General features: G+C 35.8%; 2 protein-coding genes across 2 annotated transcripts in view; both read left to right on the forward strand.

Moving 5' to 3' along the window:
• pdik1l (PDLIM1 interacting kinase 1 like) overlaps positions 1 to 9,291 on the forward strand; it is a 24,125-nt gene extending 14,834 nt beyond the window's left edge. The window contains exons 4-5 of the transcript XR_013795030.1: positions 8,503 to 8,563; positions 9,215 to 9,291. The gene's annotated coding sequence lies outside the window, so the exon portion shown is untranslated. The remainder of the gene's footprint in view (positions 1 to 8,502; positions 8,564 to 9,214) is intronic.
• Positions 7,637 to 18,263, forward strand: ppp1r8a (protein phosphatase 1, regulatory subunit 8a). The gene is made up of 7 exons (XM_079590521.1): positions 7,637 to 7,991; positions 8,503 to 8,563; positions 9,215 to 9,368; positions 9,458 to 9,675; positions 13,387 to 13,531; positions 15,346 to 15,410; positions 16,415 to 18,263. Exons 1-7 carry the CDS (start codon positions 7,942 to 7,944, stop codon positions 16,778 to 16,780), a joined length of 1,059 nt encoding a protein of 352 aa, XP_079446647.1. The 5' UTR covers positions 7,637 to 7,941; the 3' UTR covers positions 16,781 to 18,263.
• The last annotated feature ends 343 nt before the right edge of the window (positions 18,264 to 18,606 follow it).

The raw sequence follows: 18,606 nt of genomic DNA on the forward strand, positions 1-18,606 counted from the left end.
AAAAAAAAAACGTACGGACCTCAACTTTTGAACAGTAGTGTAATTTCATAAAATAAAAGAATATGATGTTATAATCAAAATGGCTTTTTTACTCACACCGGTCAATTTAAGATTAGCGTCTGATATGGGACACATTTAAAAAAACTGGCAACAGCCTGATTGGAGCAGAAAATTCAGTTTGGGTGTCTTATCCTGCAGTGTGAACAGACTTCAAGCGCCCCAAATTAGTTTTATAGATGCACCTATTTTAACCTGACATGAGTTTTTCCATCTTGACTAATACAATATGACCCACAATATTTTTCACTTATGTTTTTTTTTCTCTCTCTTCTGTACATACTGTACATGAACGTCTTAGCCTGAAATGCACAGATAACTTCCTGATGGTTTTATGTGTTTGAATGATTGGTGAGGTTTTATTGTGGACTGGGATGCCCATCATTACTAGTGGCGTGCTGACATGATTTCATGCCCTTCTCTATGTTTCTGGTTTTCTGTGCTGTTTCAGTGTGTCTACTGATATGACCTGATATACTGATATATGAAGGGTGAACGTCTTGTGTGTTAAAACTGGGAGCACAACTGTATTTAAATTTTGTAACAAAAAAAATATCTTGTTTCAAACAAGCACTACAAACTATTTCCCACAGTGCCCTGCTCACAGATTCCGACAGCCTGACCTGATTTACGAACAACTACTGGGAACTTGGTGGTGTTGCACTGTGACTTGAAAAGTGCTTTTATTTCTTTTCTTTTCTTTTTCACAGACACTTTTTGTGTTCTTGTAAAGTATTTTGAGATAAACCGAATTTCATGAGAGGGGATCTTCTAAGTGAATGTGTAATTTATTGTTGGGGTTGGCTTTATTAATAAAACTTTTACTTGAATCATGTTTTATTGAAGTATTTATTTATTGAGAGAGTCTCAGTGTTGGCCAAGATTACATTTTAATGACCCGTTTATAAAGTGGAATGTTATCCATTAGCTTTTTGCCAGCGTGTAGCCCTACTAACAGAAATTATAGTTACTTTATAGAGCCATAATGCTTCATGTTCTAACAACTGAATATTTTACCGCTATAGAGTCTTTGAAATACAATATCACAGATAGAAGAACATATTAACAGAATATTATTAATATTCTTTTATTATTTATAAATCTTAATACGTGAAAGAAATTCCGTTAACACTTTCATTTAGGGTCTGATTCTCACTATTAAAGTCATAGACAGTATATTATATAAAATTATTTTTCTTAATTCAAATGCATTATAATCTTTCTACCACTACTATGGAGAGCCCAATGTTATTGTCTTCTTAATGAACCTATTGTGATAGAATGTAATGTTTGCCATTACCCCTTCTAAACAAACCAATCGTTATTTCGACATAAATAAGGGGACATTCTAATCTGCATTAAGCCACAAAGCGTTCTTATAGCCTAATGGTTTTCTATGGGAGGAAAATGCTTAACCGTTCATATTATGGGCTCATCTGATTTTTTGTAGTAGCCTATTTGTTAGGATTTTAGTATCATAATGATTAGGCTTATAAATGCACGCACAATTATCCGTGAACTTGATTTGAACAAATGCCTTTCAACTTGTGTGTGCAAAATTCAGAATTAAATTAATGTGCAGAAATTTGTACAAATAGAGAGTATGTAGGCCTAGGCCTACTATACTGTTGTAGCCATTAAAAAAAGCGCGTTTCATATTTGTTAAAATATTATAGTTTTTTTTTTTTTTTTTTTTTTAGCCTATGTTGATTTATGAAAAGTGAACAGCACGACCGAGATAGGATATGCGCAATATGAGACATGGAGCGGGTCAGACATGATTTTGACCGTTGACGTTGTTATAGAAAGCCTTTCTTTAAAGTGAATTTCGTTTTGTATAAATTGTATCTTAATTTTAATCAATTTTTCATCAACCAATTGCCTGTATTTAATGAATAGGCCGACGAAACAAATATAACGGAGGCGCCCGCGCGCTCACTTGCATTGCACGTGAACTAGAGCACATCCTAACTTAACGAAACTCAGTGTATGCCTCACACAGACATGACAAATACATCAAATACACAAAGCTTGAAATGTCTTTAAACAAAATAATTCAAAACGAAAAAAGAAAAAGGCTAGGCTACTCTCTGATAATCCATTAGGCTTATTTATGTGCATTTCTCTCTATAAGCGCGTATCTTCATCTTTGCAGCCGAGTCGACACTTTTAGAGAAAACACTTGTTTATTAATAAAAATCAATACACGTGTCACCGGATTTACAGATGCACGCACACATATTATTTCGAAATAAGGAGATATTGTGTTGAAATAACATTATTATTAATACTACATCTTTGTTAAAAGAATAAAAAAAAAGAACTATGAACATGAACTAGTTCATTATCATCTGTGTGAACTGAACTTTGAGCTAGTTCTTTTTAAGTATGAACGGGCACAACACTGACCACGGCAAACTATTTTTTTCTGTGTATTAAAGGGCACCTATTATGGAATTTTGAAATTTACCTTTCATGTAGTGTGTAACATAGATCTAAGTGAACAAAAACATCCTGCAAAGTTTGAAATATGAAAGTGCACCGTATATAAAGTTATTGTCTTTCAAAAGTAAGAGTCGACTCGGAGTCATTTTTATGAATCGTTAGAAGACCGAAGCTTTTTCTCTGACTAGATGACGTCAACTTGTCAAGTTATTTGAATATAATACGCCCACTTATTGCTCTCCAAGGCCAGGGGAAAATATCATGGCGACGAGACGCTGTGTTCTGAAGTGCGGCTCAAAAGCAAACTTTTTTCATCTGCCCAAGGAGAAGCATTTGAAGACTAAGTGGCTACAATTCACTGTACCACAGAAGTATAGTCCGAGCCTTGTGCTTTGTTCGCGTCATTTTGAAGACGATTGCTTTTTAAATGCACTCAAACTGGGATTCGCGAGCCGGCTGATATTGAAGGAAGGTTCAGTTCCAAGTGTATTTGCATCAGCTTCCTCCTCCGTATCACAACCTGTAAGTGTTATTAATAATTTTTGCTTTTATATTTTATGTAGCATGCTTAATAATTATTTTGTTTGTTGTGTAAGCACCGTTTAGCTTCTAGGTCTTCAATGACGATTGTATTGAGATATGTGAAGTGTTTGTCGTTGTTTTCGGAGTTGTCTAAAGAATAGAGTAATACCTCGTAGTAACGTAACTGCGTTTTTTTTTGTGTGTAAAAACGTTATTTTATGCATCGGGCTAATGCAAACAAAGACTGATTGTGCTTTTACAATATGAACTCTGGGCTATGCTCGCTAACATAACATTAAATTCTTTATCTTATTTTTCGTTTTTTACTACAAACTATAAAGCAGTGGACTATAATCATTATTATAATACAATTTAATTGATAAAAGCATCATTGCACTCCGTGTTAAAAATAAGTATTATCTCTGTAAACACTGCTGGGTCATCTGACCAATCAACGCAGATTAGCGTCGCGCAAAGGAGGCCTCCTTCAAACCCCGGGGTTTGAAAAACGAGTCGTTGAACGAATCATTTGGGAGTCGGTGAGCAAATCAGGTAAAAATAAATGCATATTATACGAAAACAAAAGTGTTTTTTGTCATTGCATGCATGTAAAACTGTTGTTGGGAACCCCCACATCAACATTAGGAACATTTTAAATGTCATAATAGGTGCCCTTTAACTTGCACGGATTAATTGTTCACCACAAGACTACTTAAAGAACCACGCCACCTTTTTTGAAATGGGTGTTATTCACCGTCTCCCCTACATTTAGATAGGTGGGCAAATGCATGTTTGTCTCAGTGCATGCATTGTCTTAGTCTGCCAGCGCCAGACGTATACGATACTAGATCAGCGCCTTGGAACTATATTGGGGTGAAGCAGAGGCGAAGCACTGCGTTGGTTGGTTCAGGTGTTACGTGATATCTCTGCGATATCTATTGTGCAGTGCTTAGCCCCAATATAGTTCCAAGTCAATATCTGCCTATAGGAAATCGTTTAAGGCCATTGCACACTGAGTCCGAAATTTTCGTATGCGTTTTTTCGTATACATGATTCGGTGGCTCTGAATTGTCAAAGCACCATTCAAACACCATTCAAACTGCTCGTTACGGATGCGAAAAACGCAAAAAATCGAACCCGCTTCGATTTTTTTTTATGACGGACGAAAGTTTCGGAGGCAGTGTGCAAGCGTGATTGACATAACGTGAGGTCGTATTTATTTTTTAACGTGCGAAAATTTCGGATGCGAATTTCGGACTCAGTGTGCAATGGCCTTTAGTCTTGATCTGCATTGCTATTTGTACTCGTTGTGAATACTCAGGCCACAAGAAGTAATTCGTTTTTTTTTTTTTTGGATCACTTTTACTCACGACATGCTATCCGGCAACAAAGGATTCCATTCATTATGCTAAGCTAAGCTAGCGGTGGTGCTGCCAGACCAAAACAATGCATGCACTGAGACAAACATGCGTTTGCCCACCTATCTAAATGTAGGGGAGACGGTGAATAACCCCTATTTAAAAAAAAACGGTGGCATGTTCCTTTAATCCTGCCCAATTTCTACCCAATACAAAAAACTAACAAATACATTTACTAAGCAGTAATTAAGAGTTTGAGGCAAAAGTCGTATTTAGTTAGTTAAAGTTCCCCTGTAGTCAATCATGTCATCCATTAAAATTCACCTTTGATCACCAAAATTACATTTTTCCTTGAAAAAAATTATTCATGCCTCAAAATAGCCTGAATGTAACTCTACACCCTTTCCTCATTTAGTATACGCGGTTCTATGAATATGCAAATTAGCCCCATCTCCACTCACTCACACCAGCTCAGAGATCCAATCGTTGAGGTAGTTTGTGACGTCAGAAACACCAGTGATTTCAAACCGTATTTTTGAGACTGTCTTTGGCTCCCAGCAGTTTTAAGGAGAAAATGCTCAGCAATGGTGTTGACTTGTAAATTTGCACATGGTTTGTCTTAAAGCATATGAAAGACACCACAGACATGAACAACATTAAAAGCTGGATTCTCACAACAGGGGGACTTTAATAGTGACCGAATTTGGGACAAAGTGGCGACATTTTTCTCTGTTTACTATATGTAACTTCTATTATATAGACATATTCAAAAATGAAAATTCATCATGTTCCAAACCTGCAGAACTAAAAAGAACACTTTTTGTTAATTTTGGAAACTAAACAGTTTTGGTCAGGATAACAAGATGATGAACTTGACAGTGAAACTTGTAAACTATACTATTTTAGGTAATGATATCATGGATTTAATGATAATGTTTTCTGTGGATAACATTCTCTATTGCAGGTTACAGCACAGGTCAGAATAACAGTTTGAAAAACAAAACAGGAGCACCAGAATCCTGACCTGCACTGTAAAAAATTATATGACCAATAAGTTGACAACATATGTTTTTACATTGAACTCATTTCTATTTTTGTTATAAGTTGTACAAGATTCATCTAATTTTTAAGTTAGTACAGTAATTTAAGTTGAAATGACTTAAACATCCAAGTTAATTGCACAAAAACTTTTTTACAGTACATTTTACATTGTGTTGTGTTCCTGTAAAGATTATTTTCACTGTACATGTTCATAAAACAAATTAGGGCTGTGAAACGATTAATCGCGATTAATCGCATCCAAAAGAAAAGTTTGTGTTTACATAATAAATGTGTGTGTACTGTGTATAATTATTTTGTATATACAAATACACACACGTGCATGTATATATTTAAGAAAACTGTGTTATTTATATATAGAATATTTATATTTATATATAACATAAATTATATATAAATCTATATACAGTATACACATGCAAATATTTCTTAAATATATACAAGCATGTGTGTGTATTTATATATACAAAATAATTATACACAGTACACAAACATTTATTATGTAAACACAAACTTTTATTTTGGATGCGATTAATCACGATTAATCGTTTGACAGATCTAAAAAATAAAATGATTACCACTAAACCACAAAAAGCTTATTGCATATAAGCTACATTTTGTGAAGTCTCATTTTGTTCGGTATATAAAATGTTGAGGCGTCTGAAAGTTTTGCCCTTCAGTCTTTTAAAGAGGCACAGAAGAACCTTGCATGCCAAAAAATGCCTGAAATATAATTGAAACTAGTCTAGAGGAATGAAAAGCCAATGATTTATGCATTCAGTGAAGAATTTGGAAGATCAAAGCAAGACATCATGTCATTTTCAGTGTTTAAAAAACTGAATAGACTGTCTGCACAGACGTAAATTGACCTGTTATTAGTATCAAGACTGAAATGGCTGTTTAATGGGCTTTTTATTGTTGAGTTGAAAGTCTCTTTACCAAAACTTGTTCCTATTTCTTACAGATAAAGCATTATATTGTCATAAATATAAAAATTATATCTGTATTAACATGTTTAAAAACAACAACATGAAAGTCGTTTTTTGTTTTTAGTCTACACCATGAGGGTGCGTTTCATTTCAGCACAAAACCGTAATTACAAAAAAAAGTAAATTTAAGATTTCCAGAGGGAAGTTTAAAAATATAAAAAAATACGTACAGAGCAATATATTTAAAATATAAAATAAGAATACAGCTGCAAGTGGCAATCATCAGGGTCCAAGCACTAACGGCCCATGTGGATGTTTATCAATCCAACTGAAATGTATCTTATGGTGTGGTTTTTATTGCAAAGTCTTAAATCTTTACTGAAATTTAGGGTCTGAATGCTGCACAATCACGAACATAAATGGACTTTAAAACTTTAAAGGAGATTTTTTCAATGTTTCGATTTTTTTGCACCCTCAGATTCACGATTTTCAAATAGTTCTTTCTCGGCCAAATATTGTCCTAATGAAAAAAAAAAAAAAAAAAAAAAAAAAAATTACCCATGACTGGTTTTGATGTACAGTGTTGGGGAAAGTAAAAGTAATCATTACAATATAGTGTTACTCTCTTATAAAGTAACTAATTGCTTTACTTAGTTAGCTTTTATTGAAAGTAATGCATTAAGTTACTTTTTCATTACTTTTTCTCACCTGGGCTGCTTGCTTGTTTCTTGTTTAATAACAACATATTTTGGCAAATGTAAAGGTCATTTCATATGATGTTATTAGCTGCTAAAATTTGATTGGCTGCTGGCGGCCATGTTTTTATCGTTTTATAGTGTATTTGGCCCAATTTCACAGACAGGGCTTAGATTAAGAGATTTTAAACGTGCATCTCAAAACAACAGAAAAGGCTAAATCTTAAAATATGTCAGTGCAAGTTTATTTCAGTTCTAACAGTTCAAAAAAGGCATTTTAGTCAGGGCTATATTAAGTGAAATGTGGATAGTGAGTCAAGTTTAGGCTTGGACATTGCATTCAGCAGCTGTAGGCCAGCTTGTAAAAATGGGCATTGCCTCGGCAATTAAATAACTTTGCAATGCTTCAAAAAATGAATATTATTTTGATAACTTTTTGCCTGCACCGTCCAAAGCTGCAGCTGCTGTGTGCCTATTTTGGTGAAGATCGGACCAATAACAGCCTTGGAGTTTGGAGCCTGTTGAACTGATTTTTAGCAACATTCAAAATGGCGTGAACATTTTGTTGGTGGAAATAATATAGGAGGTATGGATCAAGGATTCTGGCTGTAAAATAACTTTGTTTCTAGCCCTTATGGTTCCAAAGTTATGATCCAAAAAAAATGCCTTATTATAGCCCCACCCACTGGTTTTATTATCAGTATCCGAAGATTATCAGTACCTTCGGTGCTCGGTCCCCTAAACACAATGGAATCGGTAACCTATGCAGGTCAGCCCAATGAGCCCATTAACTGCGTAAGGTATTGAACGAACTACAAATCCCACAATCCTTAGCGACATCCGGTAATTACCCAGTATTCCCCGCGACTGTGCAAAATGGCGGCGAATGAAAGCACAAACACAGCTGCCTTTGACTGCCCGTCATGGTGAGATGAGAAACTAATTACATTATTGCAGTTAAAATAAAAACATGCATGCATGCATGTTTGTGGAGCGAATGAGTAAATGATGAAAACAATGTAACTCACTCCTATATTATCATACAGGCGCGGACAGTAACTCAATACACAGCAGCATATCAAACCACTCAGCATGAATGCATTAAAATATAGTCTATTCAAATATTTGAACTCTCTTTTATGTCTGATTTATGGTATATATAAATCCAGGGATGTGCTATAGTTATGCATTGGCGATAACATACCGGTGTTTGTCTTTGAATAAAGTTCATAGGTCGCATTAAGCATGCAGACTAATATGCCCTTATTTACTTTAATATGATCATTTATTAAGATGTATAGCACATCAATCTTACAAATAAATGCACTCATGCATTTGTGCACAGAGCATATATAAATTAAACTGTTAATATGAAAGTTCTAAGAGATTAGAGAATGAATGAATGTTGTTGATTGTTTATTAAATGAAATTTAACAGGGGAGGAAAACCTCCACCTGGACTCCATCTGGACGTGGTTAAAGGAGACAAATTAGTAGAGGTAAGACTGTGTTAACTGAGTATAATGGAAATTATTATTATGACCCTTGAACTTTGACGTGGTGGGGTCGTTTCAACATAATATAAATGTATTCTGCTGAGTCAGTGAGTTTTGGAAAATATGGTTCCAACAAAAATGGAAATGTTTAGTAGTCACACACCTTTGGAAAAGTAATGGAAATTTAATGGTGAAAATAGTCTTAAACTTCTGCTTAAAGGTTTAGTTCTTCCAAAAATGAAAATGATGTCATCAGTTACTCCTTCATGTTATTTCAAAACATATAACTCACTTTTTTTCTGTGAAACATAAAAGAAGACATTTTGAGAAAACTGTTTGGTTACCAACATGCTTCAAAATATCTTATTTTGTGTTCCACAGAAGAAAGTAAGTAAATCTGGTTTGGAATGACAAGAAGGTGAGTAAATGATGACAGATTTTTATTTTTTTTACACTTTTGGGTTAGCCTAACTATCAGCCCTCTGAAATTGGCTGTACTATCAATTTGAACTTTTCTTTGAAGATAAATGAACATTGACCCCATAATAACGGTATTAATACTTTTTGTCAAACTCATTTGAATAGTGTTGGTGTCATATTCTTATACTGTATGTCTTAATAACCCAGACTATACATCCTTCTTGTCATCTGCAGAAGTTGATTATTGATGAGAAGAAGTTCTATCTGTTTGGGAGGAACCCAGACCAATGTGATTTTACGATAGACCACCAGTCATGCTCGCGTGTCCATGCAGCGCTGGTCTACCACAGACACCTTAAGAGGGTCTTTCTCATCGACCTCAACAGCAGTGAGTGCAGCTCTGCAGAAGACACACATGTAACACATTCTCAACAGAATTGTTTAGCTTTCATCTTAACTTGATTTATCCTTGTTTAGCCCATGGCACATTTCTGGGCAGAATTCGCCTTGAGCCCAACAAACCTCAGCAGGTGCCCATCGACTCGACCATGTCGTTTGGGGCGTCCACACGAGTGTACACGCTGAGAGAGAAGCCTCAGACACAGAGCAGCTCGGCTGCAGGAGACAGTAAAGGAGTGGAGGATGAGGAGCTGAAGGGATTGCTGGGACTGCCAGAGGAAGAGACAGAGCTGGAGGTGTGTGTGTCTGTGTGAATGAGTCTCATACAGCTGACCTCATGGTAAATGATTCTCTTTAGTGCTCAGATTGTTCTTAATTACTTTTTGGGTGTTTTCACACTGGCACTTTAGTTTGAAACGGGGCTTGAAAAACTGGTAAAACTGTCGCGCAGATCCGGGAGCGCACCGGGGTATCGAATGGTCTGTGTTCGGTTGCACTGGAACCGTGAAACTCGAACTCAGGCGCATGCTTGTTAGGGGAGTAAAGTAACCTGCGCGTACATTTTAGACGGAAATAGGCGGAAGATATGACTCAAGGATTCTGTGTGTAAAATTGTTTTGTTTCTAGCCCTTATGGTTCAAAAGTTATATCCAAAATGTAAATTGCCTTATTATAGCACCCCCTACTGGCAGAATACAGGAAGGAGGAGGAGGAGATTATCAGTACCTTAGGTCCTTGAGCCCCTAAAAACAATGTAAACAGTAACCTATGCAGGTCAGCCCAATGAGCCCATTAAAGGCATACGGTATTGAACAAACTACAAATCCCATAATCCTTAGCGACATCTGGTATTTACCCAATATTCCCTACGACTGTGCAAAATGCTTCTGTTAAAAGTGCTGATGATTTACCTTGGATGCGAGCGAGAGTGAGTGTGCAGTGTATTTGTGCATAGTGAGTGCAATAAGAGCAGCAAATGAATGCCTCGTAGTCCGCTGTGTCAAAGAGTCGGTTTGCAGGCAGCAGAAAGCCGCTTTCATGCGATGCACATTCGGTAAACCCTTGTGTCATTCACTCTGCTATACTTAATAGTAGGGATGCACGGCCGATACTGAGCTCATGTACTCGTACTCGTAAAAATGCCCCGATACCAACAACCGATACCAGGCAGCGCGTGTACAGTGTTTGTGCCCAGACAAAGAAACACTGACAACAGAAATGATAATGGGGATAAAAAAGGATGCTGTTTATGAATTAAATATATCTTATTATTGAAATATTAAACAGAATATAGTAACGCCCATATAGCTGTGGTGCGCGAGCTGATAAGAGAAAAACGCGCAGTCGATTGAGCGCACCCCGGCACAGACGCGCGAGCTGGCCGAGCGCATCAGACGTCAGTGGAAAGTTTGTAGTTCAGTCGGATGTCAATGGCAAAGAAAGTATGGTAAAACGAGGCATGTAGCTTATTATTAACGATAACTGACCATTAAGAGAGAGAGAGAGAGAGAGAGAGAGAGAGAAAACTTCTGTTGAATGCTCTTGATTGCTGATTGTTCACTCAGCACGTTATTTGGATTAAAACGAAATCGTATATGTAAGTAAAACATGAACTGTTACATTATTTATGTGTAACGAGTGGCTGCCTGTATTATTACAGGACATTTGCAGGTTAAGAAGTTACATGAACTTCAAACATCCAAAGCGCGCGCCCCGAAAACCAGCGTCTCAGCGCGCGAATACTGAATTGAAGTCTTTCACGTCTTGCGCTTGTACGGATGAATTCACACAAAACTATGTAAAAACGAGTATCCTAATAAACAAAGTCTGTTATATCTCAAGTGAACAGACGGTATATTCAAATGGGGTCCGTGCGTTCGGTCTTAAAGGTGCAGCAGTTGAATTAATCTGCGGCTGTGTTTTAATGTTAATCAAACAAAGGACAAATAAATTACTCACTGCTCTTGACTAAATAGGCTACCTTTTTTAACTTTACAAAAAGATCCATCTATATTTAATTTATACAGTTATGAATATGCAGTGCAATAAATATATATATTTGATGAACAAATTAAGATTAAATTTAATAAACAACTAATATGATTGATATTCTTTTGGTTTCTCTACTAATACGTTTAAAAATTACAAATGCATGAATTAAAAATTAATTGAAAATTAAAAGTACAGGTATTGGTTATGGTATCGGTATCGGCGAGTACCAAAAATGAAAGTATCGTATCGGACTCGGTCTGGAAAAAGTGGTATCGGTGCATCCCTACTTAATAGTAGCAAATTGATAATTTTTTTAAAATAAATACCGTATATTGACCCGTATCCTGTTTTCTATCATGCAGCGTTCACTTTTGTGATCATGTAAGGTGAATGAAAATGCATCTGGGTTCAATAGAATCAAGTTGATTGGGAAACCAGACCAACGCTGCGGGGGAAGCTTGTTTCTCATATAAACCCGCAATTATGAGGGGGAAAAAACAGAATTGCAAGTTCATATCTTGCAATTCAATTAAATGGAGGAGGATTATTAGGAGGCCATGGTTGATAAGGGCCAATGGAGGGAATTTTGTTTCAATTGCTTATTCTAAGATTTTTTGTTAAAGAAAAATTTCACCTTTTTCACCTTTCCAGAGTTTGCAGGTATAAAATATACGGACTGCCTGTCACCCCAATTATTCTAGAATGATTAATTCTTTTCACATTCAAATCATCTTGTGAAAAGAGTGCTGTTCACTGTGGTTGAAACATCTTGTCACTTTCAGGGTTTCAAGAACTTTCGAAATTTTTATTTCCATTATAATAACATTTTTAATAGTCAATGAATATGAAGTGTGTTCTTGTTAAAATGCTTAATCACAAATTGTGTGGGAACCTTCTACTGTTATATATTTGTATATGTATGTTAGAGCTGCACATTTATTCATTAAAAGATTGCAATCTCAATTTTATACTCGAAGTTTATAGTATATAAACACTGTCTATGGTAGCGATCAAAATAGAGGAAATCACCTTTTAAAAGTAACTTGACGCTTCAAATAAAGACTGTTTCAATTACATCGATACACCAGTAGGTGGTGACAAGTGACTGTTAAAACTTTACTAGTTCGATAAAAAAAAAAATGGTTCAAATTAACTCTTTCCCCTCTAGCGTTTAAAAAATAAAATAATTGGCAGCGTTTTTTAACCATTTTCACAAAAATGTCATGTACCCCAGGCCCAAAATATTGTGTTCTATATATTTTTTAATATATGACCAGGCAATATATCAAAAGAAAGAACAGACTCTCTGCTCTTAAACGAAAAAAAAAAGCAACATTTTGAACAAAAACTCTTCACTTTTCTTTTTGGTCAAATACATCTGGATCATATTCATAATGATGATCAAAACATAGAGTATATCAAGTCCATCAACACCCCTAATGCTTGCACAGTCCTATAGCTCGTCCTGGATCAACATTTCATTCAGTAATATTAGGCAGTTTTGATTTATATTCTGTTTAATGTTGATTATCGCGTTATTTTACATGTGCATATAATTACATACGATATATCATGTTTCTGCATCTTCCTCTCACGTGTTTTGATCAGGAGATTCAGTACTCTTTCAGAAGATGTGTAATAGCGCCACCTACCATATAACAGTGAAAACACGGAAAGCCGGAAAATTCCGTCAATGGCGGGGAACGAGTTAAATGTATATTTTAAATATTTGTTTAGTTGTCTATTTAGAATCGTGATTCTCAATGTATCCAGAATCATGCAGGTCTAATGTATGTATTGTACATTCAAAGTACAACATGTCTACACTGATGTTGCAGATACATTCATGCAAATGAAAATCAAACAGTGTGTCAGTTTAATCAGATATTTGTCTTTGCATGTTAAATGTGCTTACGTGAAATCCCGTATGTAACACGCTTGATGCAAAATATAGTAGTGTCACTGGAGTTTCATGTGGTTAATTCCTAGTTTTCCGAATGTTTCCCCCCCCCCAGAACTTGACTGAATTCAACACGGCTCATAACAAACGCATTTCTACACTCACCATTGAGGAAGGAAACCTGGAGATCCAGAGACCCAAGAGGAAAAGGAGAAGCTCACGAGTGTCTTTTAGTGAAGAAGAGGAGATCATAAACCCAGGTACACAAACAACTACTCATAGAATGTAAATATAAATGTAGATTGCTGTTCAAAAGTTTGGGCTCAGTAAGAAGGATTTTTTTTAAGGAAAGAAATTAATACTTTTATTCAACAAGAATGCATTAAAGACATTTATATATATATATATATAAAAAGTATCAATATTTTAAATAAATGCTGTTCTTTTGAACTTTCTATCAAGGTATCTTGATAAAATGTTTATTAATAAAATAATCACAGAGGGCAAAATGTGTTTTTTAAGAACAAGTACATGTTTTAATTTTAAGAAGAATCCTATGCTAACACTAGTTGTATAGGCCTATCATTTGAAAGTACGGAAGCAGGGAAGATGCATGAACATTCATTTCCGTTAGTGTTATGTTTAGTTTTTAAAACCCACCCCATTCAGACAGTGATCCACAAATGTGGACATGTCCACATTCTAACACTGCATACAGTGGGCTTAATCAGCTCGCCATTTTACAGCAGATTTAGTTCACAAAATGACTGGTGACCTAAATATAATTTTCATTTACAATAAATAATCTTAAAATTTTGCTTTAGTAACTTAATTTTTGGCGCCAATAGTCGTGTGGGCACTATATAGGGTTCTTAATTTTTAGTCTGATGTAAATTCAATGTATTGTTTACTGACTCACTCCGACCTGATCATTTGAGTTGTTGACTCAAGAACATATGTAACTGGATTGGACATTATTTACTCACACTCGTGTCGTTCCAGACCTCCTCGGAACACAAATTAAGATTTTTTTCTTAGAAATCTTTTTTTTAGAGAGATTTCTGTACCTCCATTGACAGTCTACGCAACTACCACTTTGATGCTTCAAAAAGTTTATAAAAAGATCATAAAACAAATCCATATGAACTGAGCGGGTTAGTCCAAATTTTCTGAAGAGACAAGATTTGTTTATGATAAACAGATTGACTGTACACTGTTATCGCATCTATGAGTGGGAGACTACATCTTCTGTTCAATATAAGGAGGAGCGACATGTTTTTTGTGAAATGTAGGAGTAAAAAGTATATTTTGCTTTAGATTCTAATAAAATTAAAGTCTCCCGAAATAAAAATCTACTATAAAGTACAGACACTTGCAAAATGTACTTAAGCACAAAGTAAAAAATACGAAATTACTGTCCACCACTACAGAAGCCCTGAACCGCAACGTAGGGAAACAAAAATCCGTAAAAACTTCTTCCCTTTTTTTTTTTTAAATGACGAGAATAAAATTGAAATATTTCGTGATCAAATATCTGGATTGGGGGAGCCAGCTTTATATCTAAGGAATTCACGGGATTTGGTACCTCCTCTGGCAGAGTCTTCATACACGTTTATAGGCAACACCATCTGGGTCGAGAATACTTAACAGTAACCGTACTGTCTCCCTCTTCACTGTAAATCCTTTTCGGATACATTTTAAGTGCATCCTTCTGTATCCAATCATTTGGCCGGATCCCGTGATATAAAGCTGGCTACATCCAGTCTGAAAAGTGTTTTTTTGCCTGTAAAGTCTATTACGGCGCAGTATATTTTGTAAAATCCTAAAACAAATGGAAATGCCATGTTGGTAGATTAGCACTAGAATTTCCTTTTGTTGAAAACTTCTATGGAAGACTCGTAATTTCGACTTTATTCTCAAAATATTATGACTTTATTCTCGTAATGTTTCGACTTTAATCTCGAAATATTTAGACTTTAATCAAAATCTTTTTTTTGGAATGACTTAGTCTTTATATGCTCTCATTCTTTGTTCATGTTGGGACTTTTGTTAAAAAGCTCTTCTCTTTCCACAGAGGATGTGGACCCTTCTGTAGGACGCTTCAGAAACATGGTGCAGACAGCTGTTGTTCCTATTAAGGTACAATCATTGGCCTGCTGGTTTGCGTCGTTCTTTTAGCTTGTCATCATTGATTTTAATGGATTTGCGAACAGCCGCTCTCTCAATTCAATTTAAGTTGTTTGTTGCATGGCTCACAATCAGGAAATTGCATAATGCGGGAGTAATGGCTTCTAAAAGGCTTCCTCATAGTCTGACTCGTCATATCTGACTCCTAATGTAAAGACACCCTGACCTTGGATGCCTTTAGGCCTTTGTCTTTCTTTGTAATAGCTTATTTTCTTTTCATGCTACTTAGGGCTGTTAAAGGGGTCCTATAATGCCCTTTTCACAAGATGTAAAATAAGTCTCTGATGCCCCCAGAGGGTGTATGTGAAGTTTGAGCTCAAAATACCCCACAGATATTTCTTATAGCATGATAAAATTGTGGCTTTTTAAGGGTGAGCAAAAACGCGCCGTTTTTGTGTGTCCCTTTAAATGCAAATGAGCTGCTGCTTCCGGCAGAAAGGGCGGAGCTTCAAGAGCTTGTGTGTGTTAGCAGCTCCGATTACCTCACACAGACACGCACTGAATTTTTTGAAACTTTTAGCCTTTTATGTTCATTATACAAAGATGGAGAGATTCAAGAAGAAGTGACTACATGTAGAATGAAACTGGACATTTCGGAATGGTTAGTTGATGAACTTATGTAGCTGATGTGGAGTTAACTGTCTTCTAGTCATTGATTAGCATATTCTGTCATAATCTATAAATCGCGTCTATAGAGGGGGCGGGGTTTATGCAAATTTTAGGGTTAGTGATGTCACCAACCCGTGAAGAAGCTCGTAGTAGTCCCTACCAGCCGTTTGTTGTAGTCCTTAAAAAGCGATTTCTGTAAAAGAAAATATCTCCCTTTCCTTTGAGCGTCGTAACTTTGCAGATGTTGTTTACGCTCAAACAGCAACATTACACATTAACTAAAGTTAAAAAAGTGAAATCATAATCAACCACCCCTTTGAATATTTATTTTTTCTTCAATACCGCAGAAAAGGAAATTGGAAAGCCACAGCACGCTGGGATTGGACGAAAGCGTAGCACGTCGGTTACAGAACTTCCCCCTCAGTGCTGGGCTCTACGGCGACCTGCCGCCCACCAGTCACGAGGCAGGCGGACAAGGGGGCGGAGGTCAGGGAGGAGGGGCATCTGCCATCATGGGCGGGATGCCTCTGCCCTTCCCCAACCCCGCGCCAGAGGTGGATCTCTCGCCCACAACAGTGCAGCCCCCCGCTATGTTGAACCCCACCCCTGCTCCTGGACCCTATTCGGCCGAGCCCCTCAACGAGCCTCGCAAGAAAAAATATGCCAAGGAGGCGTGGCCTGGCAAAAAGCCCACCCCCTCCCTGCTGATTTAACATGCCGTTTCGCTACTCAACAGGATAAACGCAACCAACAAATGACAGATTCGAAGATTACATCTTGGAGTTCATTTGAAGTTATTGGTTCCCGACTTTATACTTGCAACATTTCTGATACATACTTCAAATACATAATTCTACCTGTTACCGGTTGAGGCATTACTATGAGGGATACTCATGGTGTGGCGTCTGAAGTTGACACTATAAACTTTGATTGTATCTGTCGGGGAGAGGGAATGTCACAAATTAATATTTAGTTATAATTCCAAACCACAATTGGAAGGAAAAAAAAATCCGTATTGCATAATAATGAAGCTTAAATAAGTTTTTTTTTGTTTTTGCATTGACATTTTCTTCAGAAGAACATTTGTCTTCCCAAATTCACATTAAAATCAACATGTCTGAAATTATTATTATTTAATTGTATATAATTGATCAAAATGGAAGTACAACAAAAACTACCATGATGTTTAAATACATTTGTGAAACATTTGTTTGGAGAAAATGTTTAATTATTACATTTTATAATGCAAAGAAATCCTAATGGTTTTAATTTAATTTACTTCATGCTAAATTTAATAACCCGGACATGTTTTTTTTTTTTTTTTTTTTTTTTTTTTGGCTTCATGAGGTTTACCTGGCCAACATGTCAATGTACAACACAACCAGTCAAAAGTTTGGAGGTTTTTTTTAATTGTTTTTTAAAGAAGTCTCTTTACTTACCAAGGCATTTATTTGATCAAAAATACATTGAAAATAGAAACAGTACTGTGAAATATTATAACTAAGTTTAGTGTATTTGACAAATTAATTTTAGTGTCTTGCTGAGCATAAGACATTTCTTTCAAAAACATTAACATTTTTAAATTTATTCCAAACTCACAGGTTGATTGTTTCAGGCTTTCCTGAGAAAAATGTCGATGTAGATATGAGTACACTGCGTTTCAATGACAACGTTTATATTTAATACATAGATTTCACTTTTTTAAAAGCTTATAAGAGCTTATTCCCTGCGCAAACGTGCCACAGAATTTGCAACTGAACTTTCATGTAAGTTTTCATATTACGTATTTGAAGTACAAACCAAATGTTACATTACTAAATGTAAAGCTATAGGAATTAAGTCTGTCTGTTTGAAAGTGTTTAATCTATTTCACTGTTATCATGAGGCAGATTGTATTACAAATAGGACATTTTTTATGAAATGGTTCAGAATACTGAGGCTGTGTATACATTGACTTAAAGAGAGAAATACAAGCTCAACATCAAACTGAAAAAGAGAGAACAGAACGATTTGTGTCTAAACGCTGGGAGTTGCCTTGTAATGTGAACTTTTGTTTAACGTTTTTATATATATTTTTTTATATCTGAATGTGATGGACTTGAGTGAAAAGCACAGATGAAAAAGACTAAACGTGAAAAGATGAAAGGAATTCCTGTTATTGTTGGATTTGTCTAATAAACAGTATTCCTTGCCCTTAACATGCTGTGCATTGATAGGTGGGTTCTTTCTTTTCTTCTTCTTCTTCTTCTTCTTCATTTTTTTCACCCAAAAATGAAAATTCTGTCATCATTTACTCACTCTTAAGTTGTTTCAAACATGATCACAAAAGAAGATATTTTGAAGAATGTTGGTAACCAAGCAGTATATTTTCTATACTATGGAAGTCAATGGGGCCCATCAACTGTTTGGTTACCCATATTCTTCTTTTGTGTTCAGCAGAAGAAAGAAACTATTTTAATTTGTGGGTGAACTATTCCTTTAAAAGAAAGCATCTGATCATAGCGAGGTGGATATGTTTGCACAAGCTCTGCGGTTTACT

The sequence above is a fragment of the Phoxinus phoxinus genome (genome assembly GCF_949152265.1).
Source record: "Phoxinus phoxinus genome assembly, chromosome: 19".
NCBI lineage: Eukaryota > Metazoa > Chordata > Actinopteri > Cypriniformes > Leuciscidae > Phoxinus > Phoxinus phoxinus.

What these genes read in the sequence shown, in the direction of transcription:
- ppp1r8a (XM_079590521.1), top strand. Translation starts at nt 7,942, where the DNA reads ATGGCGGCGAATGAAAGCACAAACACAGCTGCCTTTGACTGCCCGTCA. An exon ending in GCCTTTGACTGCCCGTCATG is followed by an intron (nt 7,992 to 8,502) that starts GTGAGATGAGAA and finishes GAAATTTAACAG; the next exon opens with GGGAGGAAAACCTCCACCTG. An exon ending in AAGGAGACAAATTAGTAGAG is followed by an intron (nt 8,564 to 9,214) that starts GTAAGACTGTGT and finishes TGTCATCTGCAG; the next exon opens with AAGTTGATTATTGATGAGAA.